Source organism: Aulonocara stuartgranti (genome assembly GCF_965226115.1).
Source record: "Aulonocara stuartgranti genome assembly, chromosome: 17".
Classification (NCBI taxonomy): domain Eukaryota; kingdom Metazoa; phylum Chordata; class Actinopteri; order Cichliformes; family Cichlidae; genus Aulonocara; species Aulonocara stuartgranti.
The window spans coordinates 33,112,242-33,127,432 of NC_138953.1; the positions used below are offsets into that span (position 1 = coordinate 33,112,242).

General features: G+C 40.6%; 1 protein-coding gene across 1 annotated transcript in view; it reads right to left on the minus strand.

Annotated features, from left to right (window-relative positions):
* Positions 1-501: 501 nt before the first annotated feature.
* Positions 502-15,191, minus strand: part of pdzrn4 (PDZ domain containing ring finger 4) — a 47,390-nt gene continuing 32,700 nt past the window's right edge. Inside the window, exons 4-9 of the mRNA XM_082510340.1 lie at positions 9,640-9,738; positions 8,118-8,180; positions 5,242-5,343; positions 4,947-5,054; positions 2,271-3,329; positions 502-2,179 (exon numbers count right to left, since the gene is read on the minus strand). Of these exons, the coding sequence (XP_082366466.1) occupies positions 1,607-2,179; positions 2,271-3,329; positions 4,947-5,054; positions 5,242-5,343; positions 8,118-8,180; positions 9,640-9,738 (2,004 nt within the window). The 3' untranslated portion in view covers positions 502-1,606. The remainder of the gene's footprint in view (positions 2,180-2,270; positions 3,330-4,946; positions 5,055-5,241; positions 5,344-8,117; positions 8,181-9,639; positions 9,739-15,191) is intronic.

Sequence of the window (15,191 nt, forward strand, 5' to 3'; positions counted from 1 at the left end):
TGTTTATTTCACATTCTCATCCTACTATCTGAATTAATCTGTATAAATTGTAGCCTCAGTTTACTTTTCTTAGCTGACAGGAGTAGCACGTGGTATTAGGAAGAATCTCAATGATCAGAAAACCCGCTGTAAGCAAGCAACAGTGGGAAAAAATAACTTTAAACAAGAAGAAACCTCTGGCAGAAGCAGGCTCAGGGAGTGGCAGTCATCCACCACCAGGTGGATGTGAGGGGAAAGAGAAGAGAGCAGGACAAGAGAATAGGACAAATAGCAATATATAGTAGTGAGAGTGAGTTTTTAATGAGTGCTAATGATGAGTGAAAAAGAAATGCTCAATTCATCATGGGAAGTCTCCAGCAGATTAACCCTATTGCAGGATAACTAAGAATGTGACTGGCTTACTAGATATTTGGGTAGATATGCAGTTGAACAGGAGGTGATTACTCACTGAAAAAATATCTTTCTACAGATTTTTTTTCTTATTGTTCTTTTATTACAAATATCACCATCAACAAATACTGAACTCAAGGCCTCGTCAATTAACTTTACAGTGAAAACAGCAGACTGAGTTGAAAGGCTGCAAATATTATACATTTTCATTGACAGCACCTTGAAAAGTGTTGCCTTTTCAAGGCTAGCTGCACCGAAACATTTTAGACAGACTATAAAAAGGAATTTACAATAAATACAAACGACAGTAAACAATATAAATAAGAGTCTGTTTAACATGTTTAACACAATTCACGCGATTATGTTTCAAAGGGAGGGTTGAAGGTCAGCCATTCCTTTTGCCCCAAAATTCAAATACTTGACAGGTCAGTTTGTTCTGTAAGTTGAGGTAAAGCTGTATCAAAAAAGCCCTCCCAGCTCATGAACAAAATGAGCTTTTGAGATGGCAAAATTGAGTCTTTCAGTGCCTTAAATTCAGTGCTGCTTATCAGACAAGTCTGACTCAAGTGACTTTATCAACACAATAAAAGCAGTGGTTTTAGATGTGGAGTCGTAGTCCTTTAGCAATGTAATGAGGTCTCTCTCACTGCGGGCTACAATACAATCAATTAGTGTCACTTCTGACATCGACGATTTGGTGGTAATAAACATAAATAAGAAATTAGAATAAAATGCTTACAGTACTTTGACATTCAGTGTAAAAATTTCTTTACAAAAAGCTGTGTGAAAAATATCGTATTTCCCCCATTATAAAAAAAACAGCCAAACACCTCGATCGAGGCAAGTGAAGTCGCTTCATGTGCAATGACACAAAAGAAACGAGAGTAATGGAGACACAGTACATGGTATACACAAGGTTAATGTGTTGGTCCCTCAGTCTGTTACGTGAATCTGTTTGAACCAACGCGCTACCAGAAGCAGGGAGCATTACCAAAATGCCAGCGTAAAAAACAGTTTGTATGGCCGAGGTCTTGCAATTGATTGTTGAACTATTCAAACATTCTTAAAGTGTTAGTTCCAGAGTTGCTTTGGGAATGCTACAGACGTCTTCGGCGTTAACGTATTTGATTTAATCTCAGAAATGTACACTTAAAAAAAAGAAGAAAAAACAAGCAGTAGTTCCTCGATTGCTGTCTACCTGACTTAATATCTTTTATTACACAGTTGTGACAGAAAGAAAGGCATTATGGACTTTGGAGCCCTCTGGGACTCTGGCCCCATGGCTCATCAGCTCCTGAATAGTCATCCAGTTATCCAGGATCTTTTTATTTCGTTTCTTCATCATCTTTTTGTGACTGAGCTCCAAGATATTGATCTCCTTCCTGCCTTCAGCTCCACTCAGTGGTCCCTCCTTTAAACACTCCAGGCGGCTCTTTTGCATAAACTCCCTCCTCTTTCTTTGCTCCCTGGCACGTGCCAGGTGCTGCTTCCTCTCCTCTTTGCTCCAGTAGCGGCCCATCTTCATCTCACTCATGGCGTCATCATCTGTGGTCATGCCTCCACTCCTCTCCTCTCTGATCCTTAGCGCCCTCTCCCTCAGTATGCGATCACGAGCAGGCCTCCGGGCAACGTATCGCGTCCCGTCAGCTCGAACTTTGACCTTCCACTCTAGTCGTGGTTCCCCAGGGCGTCCGTTACGGTGCACGGGATCTCGGCAGACACTGAGGAGACTCAGCTGGCTCTGCGAATACTCCACGGATGAATGCTGCTGTAGCAGTTGCATGTAGCTCTGCAACAAAGAAAACAGGGTTAACAATGAGGTGTTCTTCATATGCGCTTTACTCAAAGCCACAGCAGCATCAGGTTCACATGCATTATACCTGAAGTTGCTTAGATCCTCCCTGGCCATGATAAGGGGTCGTGTGATATGAAGAAGCGTAAGGAAGCCCTCTCCTTGACTCTCTGGTCCTCCCTTTCTTCTCACACCTCTCATCATCTGCAGGCAGAGCAGGGTCCGACTCAGACCTGGAAGGGTTGCTCTGATCAGGGCTGCTTGAGATTACAGGACCTGGATCTGCTTGTCTGCTACGACTAGATGTGCCCTGGGGCTTGGGGATAGGAATAGGGCTTGAGGGTGTTGAAGAAGCCAGTCTGAGGTTTTTCTGGTTGGTAATGCTGATGTGTCTCTGCAGAGAGTGGTCAGGAGATCTCTCCATACCCAGTGGTGTTGAGCGTGCACTTTCTGCTGTGTTGTAGGCACTGGAGCTATCCTTCTCGCGCATCTTATCGGCTTCCAACCTCTCTGGGTGTTCGTGAATGTCAGCCAGCCTGCTGTGCCGCTTGTGTCCATCTTTGGTGCTCCTTCCTGGTGAACAGGGCGACGGCTGTGAGTGCTCCTGCTGATGGGACTGGCGAAGCTGATGGGCCTGCATAATGCTCTGGCATTCGAGCTCAATGCTGCGCAGTTCCTCGTTTAGCATCCTCAACTCCTGCTCCACCCCTCCCCCTATGTCATCTACGCAATCGGCATCCTCTCCCCCTTGTTCAGTAAGGCTACACTCTATACTGTGTCGAATTGAGTACACCCCACACTCACCCCCGTTTCGGATCTGACACTTGAGCTCCAAGAGTTGCTGGAAGCGATTCTCCAAACCTAAGATCCCACCTCCACTATTGCGAACACTCCCTACCCCTTCGTGGCCTTGGCCTGTGGACAGTGTTCTCGTGCTCTGGTTTTCCCGTGGGACAACAGCTCCTCGCTTGGTGTGGGGATGCTCTGCCCGCCACCGCTCCCTTAGGCAATGAGCTGGGCTCCTTCTTTGGAGTTTAGCCAGCAGTGGTTGGTGCTCCGGACTGTCCGTACTGCGTCCAAACCCACTGTCTTGATTGTTGGAAGAACATGTAGCTGTGTCTGTTGTCATCCCTTCTTCAGCTTGATTCTGGAGTATTAAAAGAGAAACAGTTGTATTAGTTTATGAATGTTTCAATCATTTGTAAGACCATAAATTCTTTGTTGTCAATGATTTACGGTGGTCCGTCACTATAACGTGGTTGACTTTTCGCGGCCTTGCTGTTTCGCAGATTTTTTTGGTGCAGTTTTGCATGCTTTTATTTTTTTGTTTGTTTCCTTACAGCGCATTGTGTTCTGCGTCCTGATTGGCAATAGACCATTGTCAATCAATCTCGTGCCGTGTCTCCTGTACAGTACAGAATGTGTTTAGCTTGTCAAATTAAATAAATCTTCGATCGCTAGCAGTGTGACTCTGAAGTGTTGTACTGTGTTTGTAAGTTTTCTCCCCAACAAACACAACACTGTCGACAAAACGTTTTGCACCGTCAAAGGCAACCGCGGGTGCTTTTGGTTTCTACAATACTGGACTTATTTTTCTACAAAGGTTTGAACTTTGAGAGTGTTTAAACGAGAGAAAAGTGTGAAAATGTTCATGCCTGTCTGAGAAAAGTGTATAAACTGTGTAGTGAGGGGTTTTACAGCCTTAAAACATCTGTAATAATTGTAAAAAATAAAGTTGGCTACTTCGCTGATTTCACCTATCATGGGTTATTTTCAGAACGTAACTACCGCGATAAACGAGGGACCACTGTAGTTTCACAAAGGTTCTACTAAGTACAGGAGAAAATTATTAAAAGGTAAGGTATTTCTAAAAAAAACAAAACATGTACTTGGCTGCTTTATCTTTGGACATAAACAAAGATTAAAAAAACTAACACCATCAAGGTTTCAATGAACTACATGAAGTTAAGCTAGGTGGTGCATAAGGATTTAAAAGCCTGCAGATACCTAAACTGCTGTTTTAGGATAATATCGGCACAGCAGCAAAGGCAATGTCTGAATTGTTTTCAAAAGTACATGTTGAGGGTCAGTCAAGTACAGCAGGTGGTGAAAATAACTAGTCAAGAACGTCCAGACCTCACTTTCTCGGTCAAACAGGTTCTCATGCTTTAGTTCATGCTGTGATGCTATAAAACCTTAGCTTAACTCTCATCTACCTAAATATGTAACATACATTAATTTACAGTGAGAAGCAAAATAATAATAATATTAATAATGATGATGATAGCAAAACATATTTCATCTCAAAGCATAATTAGTTATGTAATTAATATAGAGAAAAAAACATTATTATTATTTGTTCAAAATTACAATTAATTTGCATATTTTCTAAAAAATATTTTATTAATACTTTATACAACTTGCTGCTTTTTCAAGTACAATCTGTATAATTACTTAATAGCTTATTTACCACCCATTTGCCCCGGTATTTCTTAGTTTTTGATATTTTTCAGTAAACATTTTTTGTGGGGGGGTTTTTGTGTTTGTTTGTCTGGTTCGTTTTGACCCCAATATAAAATCACCGAAATAGACACACAACACAGCCCAGACATCTAATCACTCCAGCATTTCCTGGGTCTGTCTTGGGGCCTTCGCGCCTCCTCCCCTCCTTAGCCTAGAACAACGCCAAAACAGTCTCTCTTCACCACTGTACTTTTAATGGACACTTTGTCTGTTGGTTGCTTCACTTAGCGTACCATCTTACCTCATCTCCCCTGTCAAAGCCATGTTCCTTCTGCTTCCTCCTCTCCTCGAGGATCTCCTCCATGAGCTCCTGTTGCTCATCGTCCAGCCATCCAGCCTCCTCATCTAACTGAAATCACAACATCTTGTCAGAAACCTCCCTCTTTCTCTTTGGCTTTGAATGAAAGTGTTTGTGTGTCAGCAGGAACTCCAATCACACTGACAGGAATGGAACGGGAGGCAAGTGCTTTTATTTGACATGACACAGGCTGTCAAGATAGGGCAGGAAGGCTGCGTAGGTGTGTATGTGTGTTTACCTGGATTTCTGGCCTTGTCACCAGTAGTGTGATGCTCCTTGCTTCTTCACTTGACAACAGGGCAACAGCCTTCTCTCTGTCTTGTACTTCACAGCCATTTATCTGTACATCAAGATGAGAATAGATGGTTCTGTCAGTGAGAAAGAACTGATACACAACAGTCTGCATATCTTACAAAAGAAATTAAATGCTTTTTCTCCATATACCTACCACAAATAAAATGAATTCAAATGTTTTAGCAAGCCACCTTGACCACACTGTCTTTTGATCTTTATCCCCCTTTATACCCTTTTCTTCCTCCATTCCTCCTCTCTTTTTTTAATACATTTCTTTCTTGGCACTCTCCACGTCTTCGCTGTTGCACTCATAGCAAAGAGACTCACTCGAGAGTGCATAGTCCGACCTCACAAGAGTCTACTCTCACCAAACCATCCAGACATACAATTAACTGTTCTTTGACAGGTGGCGTTCATCTTTTCCTCACTAGAGTAATGGGCCTGTCAGAAGAAGATAATAGGGCCAGGAGTACAGCAGGCCTTGCTCCCCACAATCATTCATAGTACCGGGAAACAGAAACAGTGTAGAGAGAATGGAGTGCTGAATGCAATAAATATGGAGGAGGAGTAATGTTGGTATATTGTTGTTCAGACTAGAAGCAAGTTGAGATGTTGCTTACCGAGGTCATCAATAATAAGACGACTTATCTGATTTATGCAATATGAATAAATAACTCCTTTGTGTGAATGTCAGGCTACACATTCAGGGTGTCCACCAGAAAAATGAGATCCAGGCTGCTGTGGTGGGATCTAACACTGCACTTGCTGGCTGTAACACGATCCACCTGTCATTTTCCACTTGTTATAAAAAAAAAAGGAACAGTGTGGGTCACTTTGTTTTGTGGTGCAAACCACAACCACTCTTTAGGACTGTTTAAGCCACTGCCAAAGAAAAGGCAAAAACTGCCATCAGAGAGTTTGGTAAAGTGATAGAGGCAAGGTATGTCGTAAGGTTGCGGTGAGATACTGTCCCAATAAAAGTCCAGAAGTACGGGGGCCCAGAGAGGTCAAATGCAATTGCAACTTGTGAAAACAGTAGCAAATAGAAAATACTGTAAAAGCTCACAAAACACAAAGAACGAAATAAAGAAACAAGAAATAGAAGAAACAACAATAATAGAAGGTAAATTCAACACATGGAATTAAAAACAAAAATCAAAGGAAATTCATACAAAAAACGTGTTGGTGTTTTGGGGGAGACAACAACAGAAACCGAAATGTGAAGGATTATACTGAGACACGCTTAAAAGAAGCAGAGGATGGGATGTTGGGAGGGAGAAAAAGGTGCAGGTAAAGACATATTAAAAAACAACAAAGTTGTGATTGTTAGATTGAAATGATCTGATTTTGCGTCAGAAAGAGATCAGTTCTGTAACATGCTAAAAAAAATAATATTAAGTCTGCGTTAAGTGTTTAAGATAGATGCTTTGAGAACTCTTCAGTTTTTATCCCTCTGAATCACTGTGAGTTCCTGAGACACAGTAAAATCTAAAGATAAGTGATTGCTTTGAAGCCTCATTTTTTAATTGTCTTCTAAAGAACTTAAAGGCCAGAGGCAAACAGTTCTATAAGCCAGCAGCACACCTCACAGACTGTGCGTCTCTAGAGGCTTAAACAGCCCAGCAACATATTGGTGCAAGCCAATGAAGCAGAAAGCATTTACATTTACAGTGAATTAGTTGCATGAGTACTATGAGGGTATTTAAATAAATGTAGAAATACATGCACTTACTGATATGCACTGACATATTAATTCATATTTTATCTGAACATGTGTATGAATATAAGAAAATGCAAAATAACAGGCTGTAGATCAAAAAATAAAAACATAAAATCCATCAAGCAGCTCAGCGTAAGACCCAACGAGGGACCTTGGTCACACACACCTGCAAGCCCTTTCACTGTTTATCCTGCATACCAGTAGGAAAATTATTTAAGACATTTAAATGTAATATCAAATAGTAATTAGTTATTATTCATATCTGGCTCTCTTCCATAGCATGTCTTGTCTTGTCCTGTTTTCATCTGATCATTCCCAATTGGTCGTGGCAGATGGCCACACCTCCCTGAGCCTGGTTCTGCTGGAGTTTTCTTCTTGTTAAAAAAGTTTTTCTTTCCCACTGCCGCCAAATCACTTGGTCATAGAAGGTCACATGATTGTAGGGTTTTCTCAGCTTTTTATTTTTATTTTGTGCAGTCAATATAAAGTACCTTAACTCAGTCTGATGTTGTGATGTGGCGCTATATATATAACATTGAATTGAAGGTAAAGAACTGCACATGTTTTGTTGTTTAAAACCCCTTAGGCCTCACAACAATTTACTGAAAATACTGACATTTCTCACCGTTAATAAATAAAGTGCTGACAGCCCGTCTCGTCTATACACAGCTAATTGTGCCATCTTTACACTGTACGCACTGTGACCCCATGGCTGTTTCTGCATAACGAGGAACAGTGAGAAATTGCCAGAGAAAGACAGCGATCCTAGAATTGATGTAATGCCTGGTGTAACTGCAGCTAAGGACTTTAATTTCCCTGGTAAAACGAGGTGATTAAAAAGCTTTCCAAGACTGGAGACACCAGCCGCTTGGATATTCTCTAAAAAGGACCGCCTCGAAAACAAGCTGGCGGACGTCCAGATTAAACATAGAAAAACAGAGTATTGCTGTTTTCTTTTTTTTTTTTTGTCTTGTTCAGTTGTACAAGATCACATGCTGCCAGTGATGTGACTGTGAAGAATACTTGCGCACAGACACAGAGTCAGTTCATAACATAACCTGCTGTTCATGTACTTCGGGCACTGACATGAAAATACCCACCTGCAGAATACGATCTCCTTCCTTTATGCGCCCGTCTTTTGCCGCTATGCTGTTCGGCTCAACCTGCACAAAAGAAGTTGAAAATCAATGCTGATTATGTCATGTTTGGAGAAAAGTCTGTTTTTTGATATAGAAATGACACTCATTTTTCTTGCCTCCTATTTTTGATATGATGCAGGTTGATTTTCTCAGGTACTTGTGTCATGTAAAGGAAATGGAGATACATACGAAGCAGTGAATAAAAGCAATGAGAGAAAGAAGGGAAAGAAGAAACTAAAAACATGTGTTTGTGGCATAAACATCGTTGTGTTTAGCAGAATGACGCAGCAGTGCATATTTTTCAAAATGCATCTCAGTGGATATGCATATAAGCTACGGCACCACCCAAAGCCCTCAACAACTACTTCATAAACTTTGTTGTTCTTGCATTGAAGATCAAGAGATTTAGCGATATGCAGAAAAAGCGAAACTTGGTGGAGTGGGGTTGAAGAAAAAAAAGCATGCCTTTCTGGAAGTTACACCAATACCGCATGCATTATAATACTGGGAATTAGCATTTCTATCCTTCTATCAAATGTATAAAAATAGATCTGTTATGTCGGTTGGAGCCGTCACAATCTGCCGAGCTTCAGCAGGTGCCTGCGCTTTTTTTCTTTCCCTTTTTTTCTCCTTTTCATGCTTTTCGAAAACTAACAGGTGAAAAACCGGAGGAATAAGTGACATCTCGCAGAGTTACAGTGTGTATGAAATTATTTCTGAAAAGACTGAAAATGAGCTAACCACACTGCATGTCTTTGTGTTTCTGCCATTTATCTCCTTATGTTGCTGAGCTAATCCTCACTGTAGCTCTTACTTTTCCCAGCCTTGCCTTTTGTGTTCATAATGGGATTGAAATTGCACCTGCAGTCAAACTAAACATTGAACATTATTGAATTCGTTTCGCAGCCCCTATAATTCTATCATTCATTCAGCTCTGTCATGGAAAAATGTAATAATTTGTTTTCATTTTGTGTTATTTAAGGTTTTTTTTTCAACAGGAAGCAGCGCAAATCATTTGAATAAAAAAAAAAGAACATCCGTAATGCATTTCTTCTTTCATTTGTGCGTTTGGCATTCAGATGGTGGATTCCACTAAATGTGCCATTTAATATATTGTGTGTTGGGGGTTGTCGCTCAGAGCTTATTAAAACCTTCAATTCAAACTTGTTTAAGAGGAGGGAATGAGAAAGTCAGGAAGGGAATCACATTTCAAAGCTGACTTCCTTTTTTGTTCATGCATGTCTTATTCTGAGTTTATATTTGACTAGCAAACATGTGCTCTGCTTTCGTATGTAAAAACAAGAATTCTTCTGTGATTTCATCCTTTCTTTGACTTTTTATCACTCCAAACAAAGCTGATCATGGGGCCCCGGTTTATTACGTGATCAGGCAGCTTTGTCTCTTATTGAATTTAATCATTTTTTATTTTTAAGGGCTTCACTGCAGGACAGTTTTCTATGAGAAGTGTTGTTTCTGTCCCCACCTGGCTCACATAGATCCCAGTGTCCTCCTCATCATCAGTCCTGTAGCACAGTGTCAGGCCCAGCTTTTCTTGGCTGTTCTGCCTGCATAGCTCCACTTCCTGTTGCAGAAACACGCACACACATAAAAAGAAAAACAGTAAGGACTCTTTGATCGGGACCATTTTACTCAAAAGAAAGGTATTGTTTTGCAGCCGCGGGATCTGGACACAGACTGCAGTCATTGAGTCAGCTACAAACTCCTCTGTATACCAGAGTATTCTAGAGTGAGGTCCTCTGTCTGACAGCTAATGCTTGGCCCAAACTGGGTCATGCAACAGGACAATGATTACTACTACAACACCTGCAAATCTTCAACAGAATGGCTTAAAAACAGAAGAGAATCAAGACCTTCAAGTTATTGCAGGTAAAGGTGATTCCACAAGGCAGTTTTTCACGAGACTGCACATTCTTCAGAGTCCGTTGAAAACTTTCTTTCTTACTTGACTTTATATACTTTCTGAGTAAAGACTTATAGTGCAGTCAGTCATTGTGTTATCGTGTACAAAAACCTATCAGTCTTTGCAGCTTGTTGCCAGATTAGCAGGGTGCTAGTCAGTCGTACTGATAACAGAATTTTTAATCAGCAGAAGATTTGTAAGGAAGCCTTTTGAATTTGGGTATTTTCAGCATTGAGAATCTACAGGCCGAGCAGGTTTTTCAGTTCCACGTTGTTTTACCGGGTATTGCTTTAAAGAGACATATAACTGCAGTGATCACCAAACACGATAAGCAAGCAGAAACACATACAGCACAATAATTTATATAGTCCAAGTATCGCATGACATCATATATATAGATATAGGCTCAAATGGAGCCCTGTCAAGCGATCTGTCAATCAATAACATGAAAGTCTGTCAAACGTAAACCGAACATGTGGCAGCATACTGTGCAGATCTTTGATGGCTGTTTTGATGCCATTTCATTCACTGATACCCTCCCACAGGAATTTTCTCTCAATTTAGCCTGACTCACAACTGGTTCCTTTTGATCTCAGCTGTGTCTAAATGTAATGCATAAGATAACTCCAACGGTAATCTTTATTAACCCCTCAGTGCCAAATTCATTTCACTGCTGTGATATGAAAGGCGGGGTGGGGGATGGATTGTGTGGGATAGATTGTGGGGTATAAAGACGCTGAGGGTGGGTGTGGTGTTCATAGGGGGCAAGAATTAAAAATCCCCAGCCCCCTTTTTTTCTGTCATGGGAAGCAACGATGGCAAAGATTGACAGGGGGAAGAAATTAATTTCTTTGGCATGTTATCCCCCTGTGGAAGCAGCCCTGACCTTCAGAGGTTGGGTGGGGCGTGCAATTGAGTTTACAATATTGCAACACCATGTGCTGGTTTTGACAAGCCACACTCCTCAGCAGTTTAGTACACTGGTTGATTTGTACAGCCCCTGGCAGTGAAATAACAACTGCATGCAGTGAGATCAGGCAGCACTAATGCCTAACGTCAGTGCACATTGGGCGGTTCGCCAGGTTTCAGTGGATTACTGGATGCCTGGATCCACGGGTGCTAAAGCTATGAAGTGATTTGATTAGTGATGATTGGATCATAATCTGTGCCGCTGAGTTTGGAGCATGGCACAGCAATGACTTAAAAAGTCATTTCATCCGGCTTGCAATGCATATGACAACTGATGTGGTTTCCCAGCCTAAATAGGGAGGATCACATTTACCACATGTTACAAATATATGGGAGAAATAACGACACATTGACAATGGGTGGCATTTTATTACCACATTAAACATCTGGTAGTAACATTTCACTTTTATATGCACTTAACTGTTACTTCATGTTTCATTTTAAAAGAAATAGCTGCCAAGTGTAATGTTCACTGCCTCATTGTGTCCTCATTGTGGCTGATGATGATGCTGATGATATCCTTTCAGCTTTAGCTGTTTCGAAGTAGCGGTCTTTGAATTTATATTGATCATAATTCAGTCAATCCGAAAAAGATTGTGGATGATTTTAAATGACAGGCTTCCCACTGATTGCCATTTATTGCGGTAAATAGGTAATAGTACATTTGTTCATTCTGTATTTTACTTGTTTTTCAGGCTTAGTGTTCACATTTTGCTTCAGCTTCACTGAGCTTTTCAGCTTTTAACTGTTAGTTATGTTAGAGATATTTCAGCTTAGTTGAATTCAACTGATTAAGCATTAGGGAATTAAGCGGATGTGACTGTAGTAGTAGTAGTCTTTACCAGCTTTATAAGGAAATACTGTTTGTTAGGGGCAGAGTGTCCAAAAACCAAGCTATAAATTTGGGGCTGTGGGTTTTGAAACACAGAAATGTACCTGCTGCAGAGAGTTTAGTTACAGCTCGAAATAACTGCAGAAATATTGCAGTTTCATCGTACGTTTGTTTTTTCTCAATTCTTTCAAATTTGTTTCATTTTGATCCAGAGAAAGTGGTACTAGGCCTTTTTGCATTTTTTTCATTTTGCTTTATACTTCCACAACCCAGCGCTCAATAGGACCCTTTGTTCTTGCACATCTGTTTGCATACCAGTATTTGCTTCAATCTTGGTTTGGAAGATTAAAAATTCAGCATTTGAAGTTTGGCACCTGTTGACAGTCCATAATTACGACATTAGAACAGGATTAATTTGGCAAACAGATAACTGAATGCTGTCTGGCAGGCAGCTGCCACTTTATTAACCACACTATGCAACCTAGTGATCACACTGAGTCTTCATTAAAATCCGTTGTTCCTCAATATTACTTTGCCTGGTAGGTGGATATAAAAGATGTGTCTGAAGAAAATACCCATTTCCATACCCGCATGGTACTGGGTACCCTAACTGCAATGGCTTGCTATTCAACTGTGAACTTTATCTTTTAGAATAGTAATCAAAGCATCCACATAAAAACTACTTTGAAAGTCTGTTGCTACTTGACGATATTGTGGTATGGTACATTTGGCAGGGTATTATGACTGCAGGGGTACCCATGTGTACGATCAAACTGAAGTGAAGCTAAACCTGTCAGTCAGAAGTAATGTTCCCGGGAATTGCAGCCCTATTCTGTTTCATCCAACAGGAAAGCAATTCATGTTTCAGTTAGATACACATGAATGGACAGAGGAAAGTGTAGACAGCTGATTTGATGTGTGTGCTTGTGCATAGATGTGTGTGCTGACCTTGTTCTGATACTACTGCTATTACCACACACAAGCCCTCCGCTCCTCAACCTTCCCCAGACCCACACAGGAGAATCTTTTATCCAGACGACTGTAAAGGTAAGACCACAGCTGGCAGCAGACAATACCCTAATGACCCACAATGCAGTTCACTGAACCAGGAAGTGCCTATTAAACCAGCGAAGGCACCTCGGGAGTAGCAAATATCACCCATCACTGTCACCTGGCATGATATTGAGGTCTACTGGCTGATTGGTACGGTTCATCTGTCACAATGGAGACACTTGCAAGTGCACGTGGTAAATGTGCTCTTTTAATCACAAGATTTTAGTAAGAAGGAAAAAGAAACTTAGAGATTAGCAAATTTAAGAACAATAAGCATAAATCATCCACTCAACCAAACGATATACACTCAATGGGCACTTTATTAGGCACACCAAGTATCAGGTTGGACCCCATTTTGCCTTGAGAACTTTTTTAATTCTTCTTCAGATACTTGGTCCATACTGGCACGATAGTATATATATGCAAACAACTGCTGCAGATTAGTCAGCTGAACATCCATAATGTGAATCTCCTGCTCCACCACATCCCAGAGGTGCTCTATTGGATTTAAATGTGGTGAATGTGGAGGCCAATTGAGTACATTGTTATGTTCAAGAAACCAGTTTGAGATCATTTAATCTTTGTGACATGGCACACTACCTTGCTGCAAGCAGCCAACAGAAGATACTGCCGGTAAACTGTGAATGGACAGAGTCAGTAGCAATACTTAGATAGGCTGTGGCTTTAAACAATGTATAGTTAGGGCCAAAACAAGGCAGTATGGATTCATGACAAATCTGATGCCAAATTCTGATCCTGTTTCATTTTCATAGAAGAAATTGAATTTTGGTGAACCCGTGTGAATTATAGCTTCAGTTTTCTGTTGTCAGCTGACAGGAATGGCACCCAGTGTTGGTTTTTACTGCTGTAAATGGTAAATGGTAAATGGAACCCTTGAAGTAGCCCATCTACTTCAAGGGTGAATGTGTTGCGCATTCAGAGATACTGTTATTTGAGTTCCTACTGCTTTCCTATCAGCTATAAGCAGTCTGATTAAGATAAGATAAGATAAGCCGCTGAATTGATTTTTTCTTTTTCAGAACATTCTTTATAAACCCAGAGATGATTGTGCAGAAAAATCTCAGTAGATCAGCAGTTTCATACTCAGTCCAGCCTGTCTGGTATCACCAACCATGCCATGTTCAAAGTCACTTAAATCATCTTTCTTTCTCCTTTCTTGCTCGGTTTGAACTTTAGCTGCAGTAGTCATGTTGGCTTTGTCTTCATGCCTAAATGCATCAAGTTGCTGTCATTTGATGAGCTATTTAGATATTAGCATTAACAAGCAGTTAAACAGGTGTACATACCGAAGTGGGTTGTGATAAATTCTTTTAGCAGTTTGCTAACAAAACCTTGCTCAATACACATGGTCCTGATCTGGGACGCATTGCCTTGGAATATGCACAGCTGTGGTTTGTCATTATTGGTGCCCAGAGAACACATCTTAATGATGATCCCGTCACGTTTACAATAGCACCTATAAGGCAGCACCACATTTGTGCTTGTTTGTTAAATGCCTTGTCAGCTAAACGTGATGAATGATTAGTGTATTTTAAGTGGTCCCCTGACACCTAACTTTAACAAGTTAATTACTGGTCTAAAACAATGACCTCACAATTGAAATTCCCTTCAGCTTCAGCTAATAGCTAGTTAGGCAGTCATAAGAAGCTAGAATTATAATTGACATGCTAAATATTGCATAGCTGTGTATATACTGTGAACATGTTAACATTCTGGCATTAGCAAAGAACTTGCCTTGAATTTCACGGCTAAAGACTCTTGTTATGATATACAACAGATGCTGTTTGAAATGATTAGCCACTTTAATTAAAATGCCACAGATTTCATCTACAAGTTTTTTTCCCTCTCACTGAAACAATGAGTGCTTGCTCTATTCACAATTTCTATTCAGCTTGAAGTGACTGACTGAAAAGGCGCACAAATATTTCTGACAGACAGTTCGTGATAAAAGGGAAACTAACTGCCTGTGAATAAAACATACAGGTAATTCAACTGGGAGGCTTTTCAGAGAGGGATTTTCTTTTTGTACAATTATATGAAGAATGGCCTTCCGCACTAAATCCAGGGACTTTGCTATGCTATACAAAACAATCTAAAGAGCAGATGCTGCTTTGACAAGGGGTGGCCAATTTTCTTCTATTACTGCAGTCTGCAATTTTTCTTGTATTGGTAGATTTGTGAGCATCGTACATCTTGACCAACCTTGTATTATCCTCTTAGATTGTGTATAACTGACTCA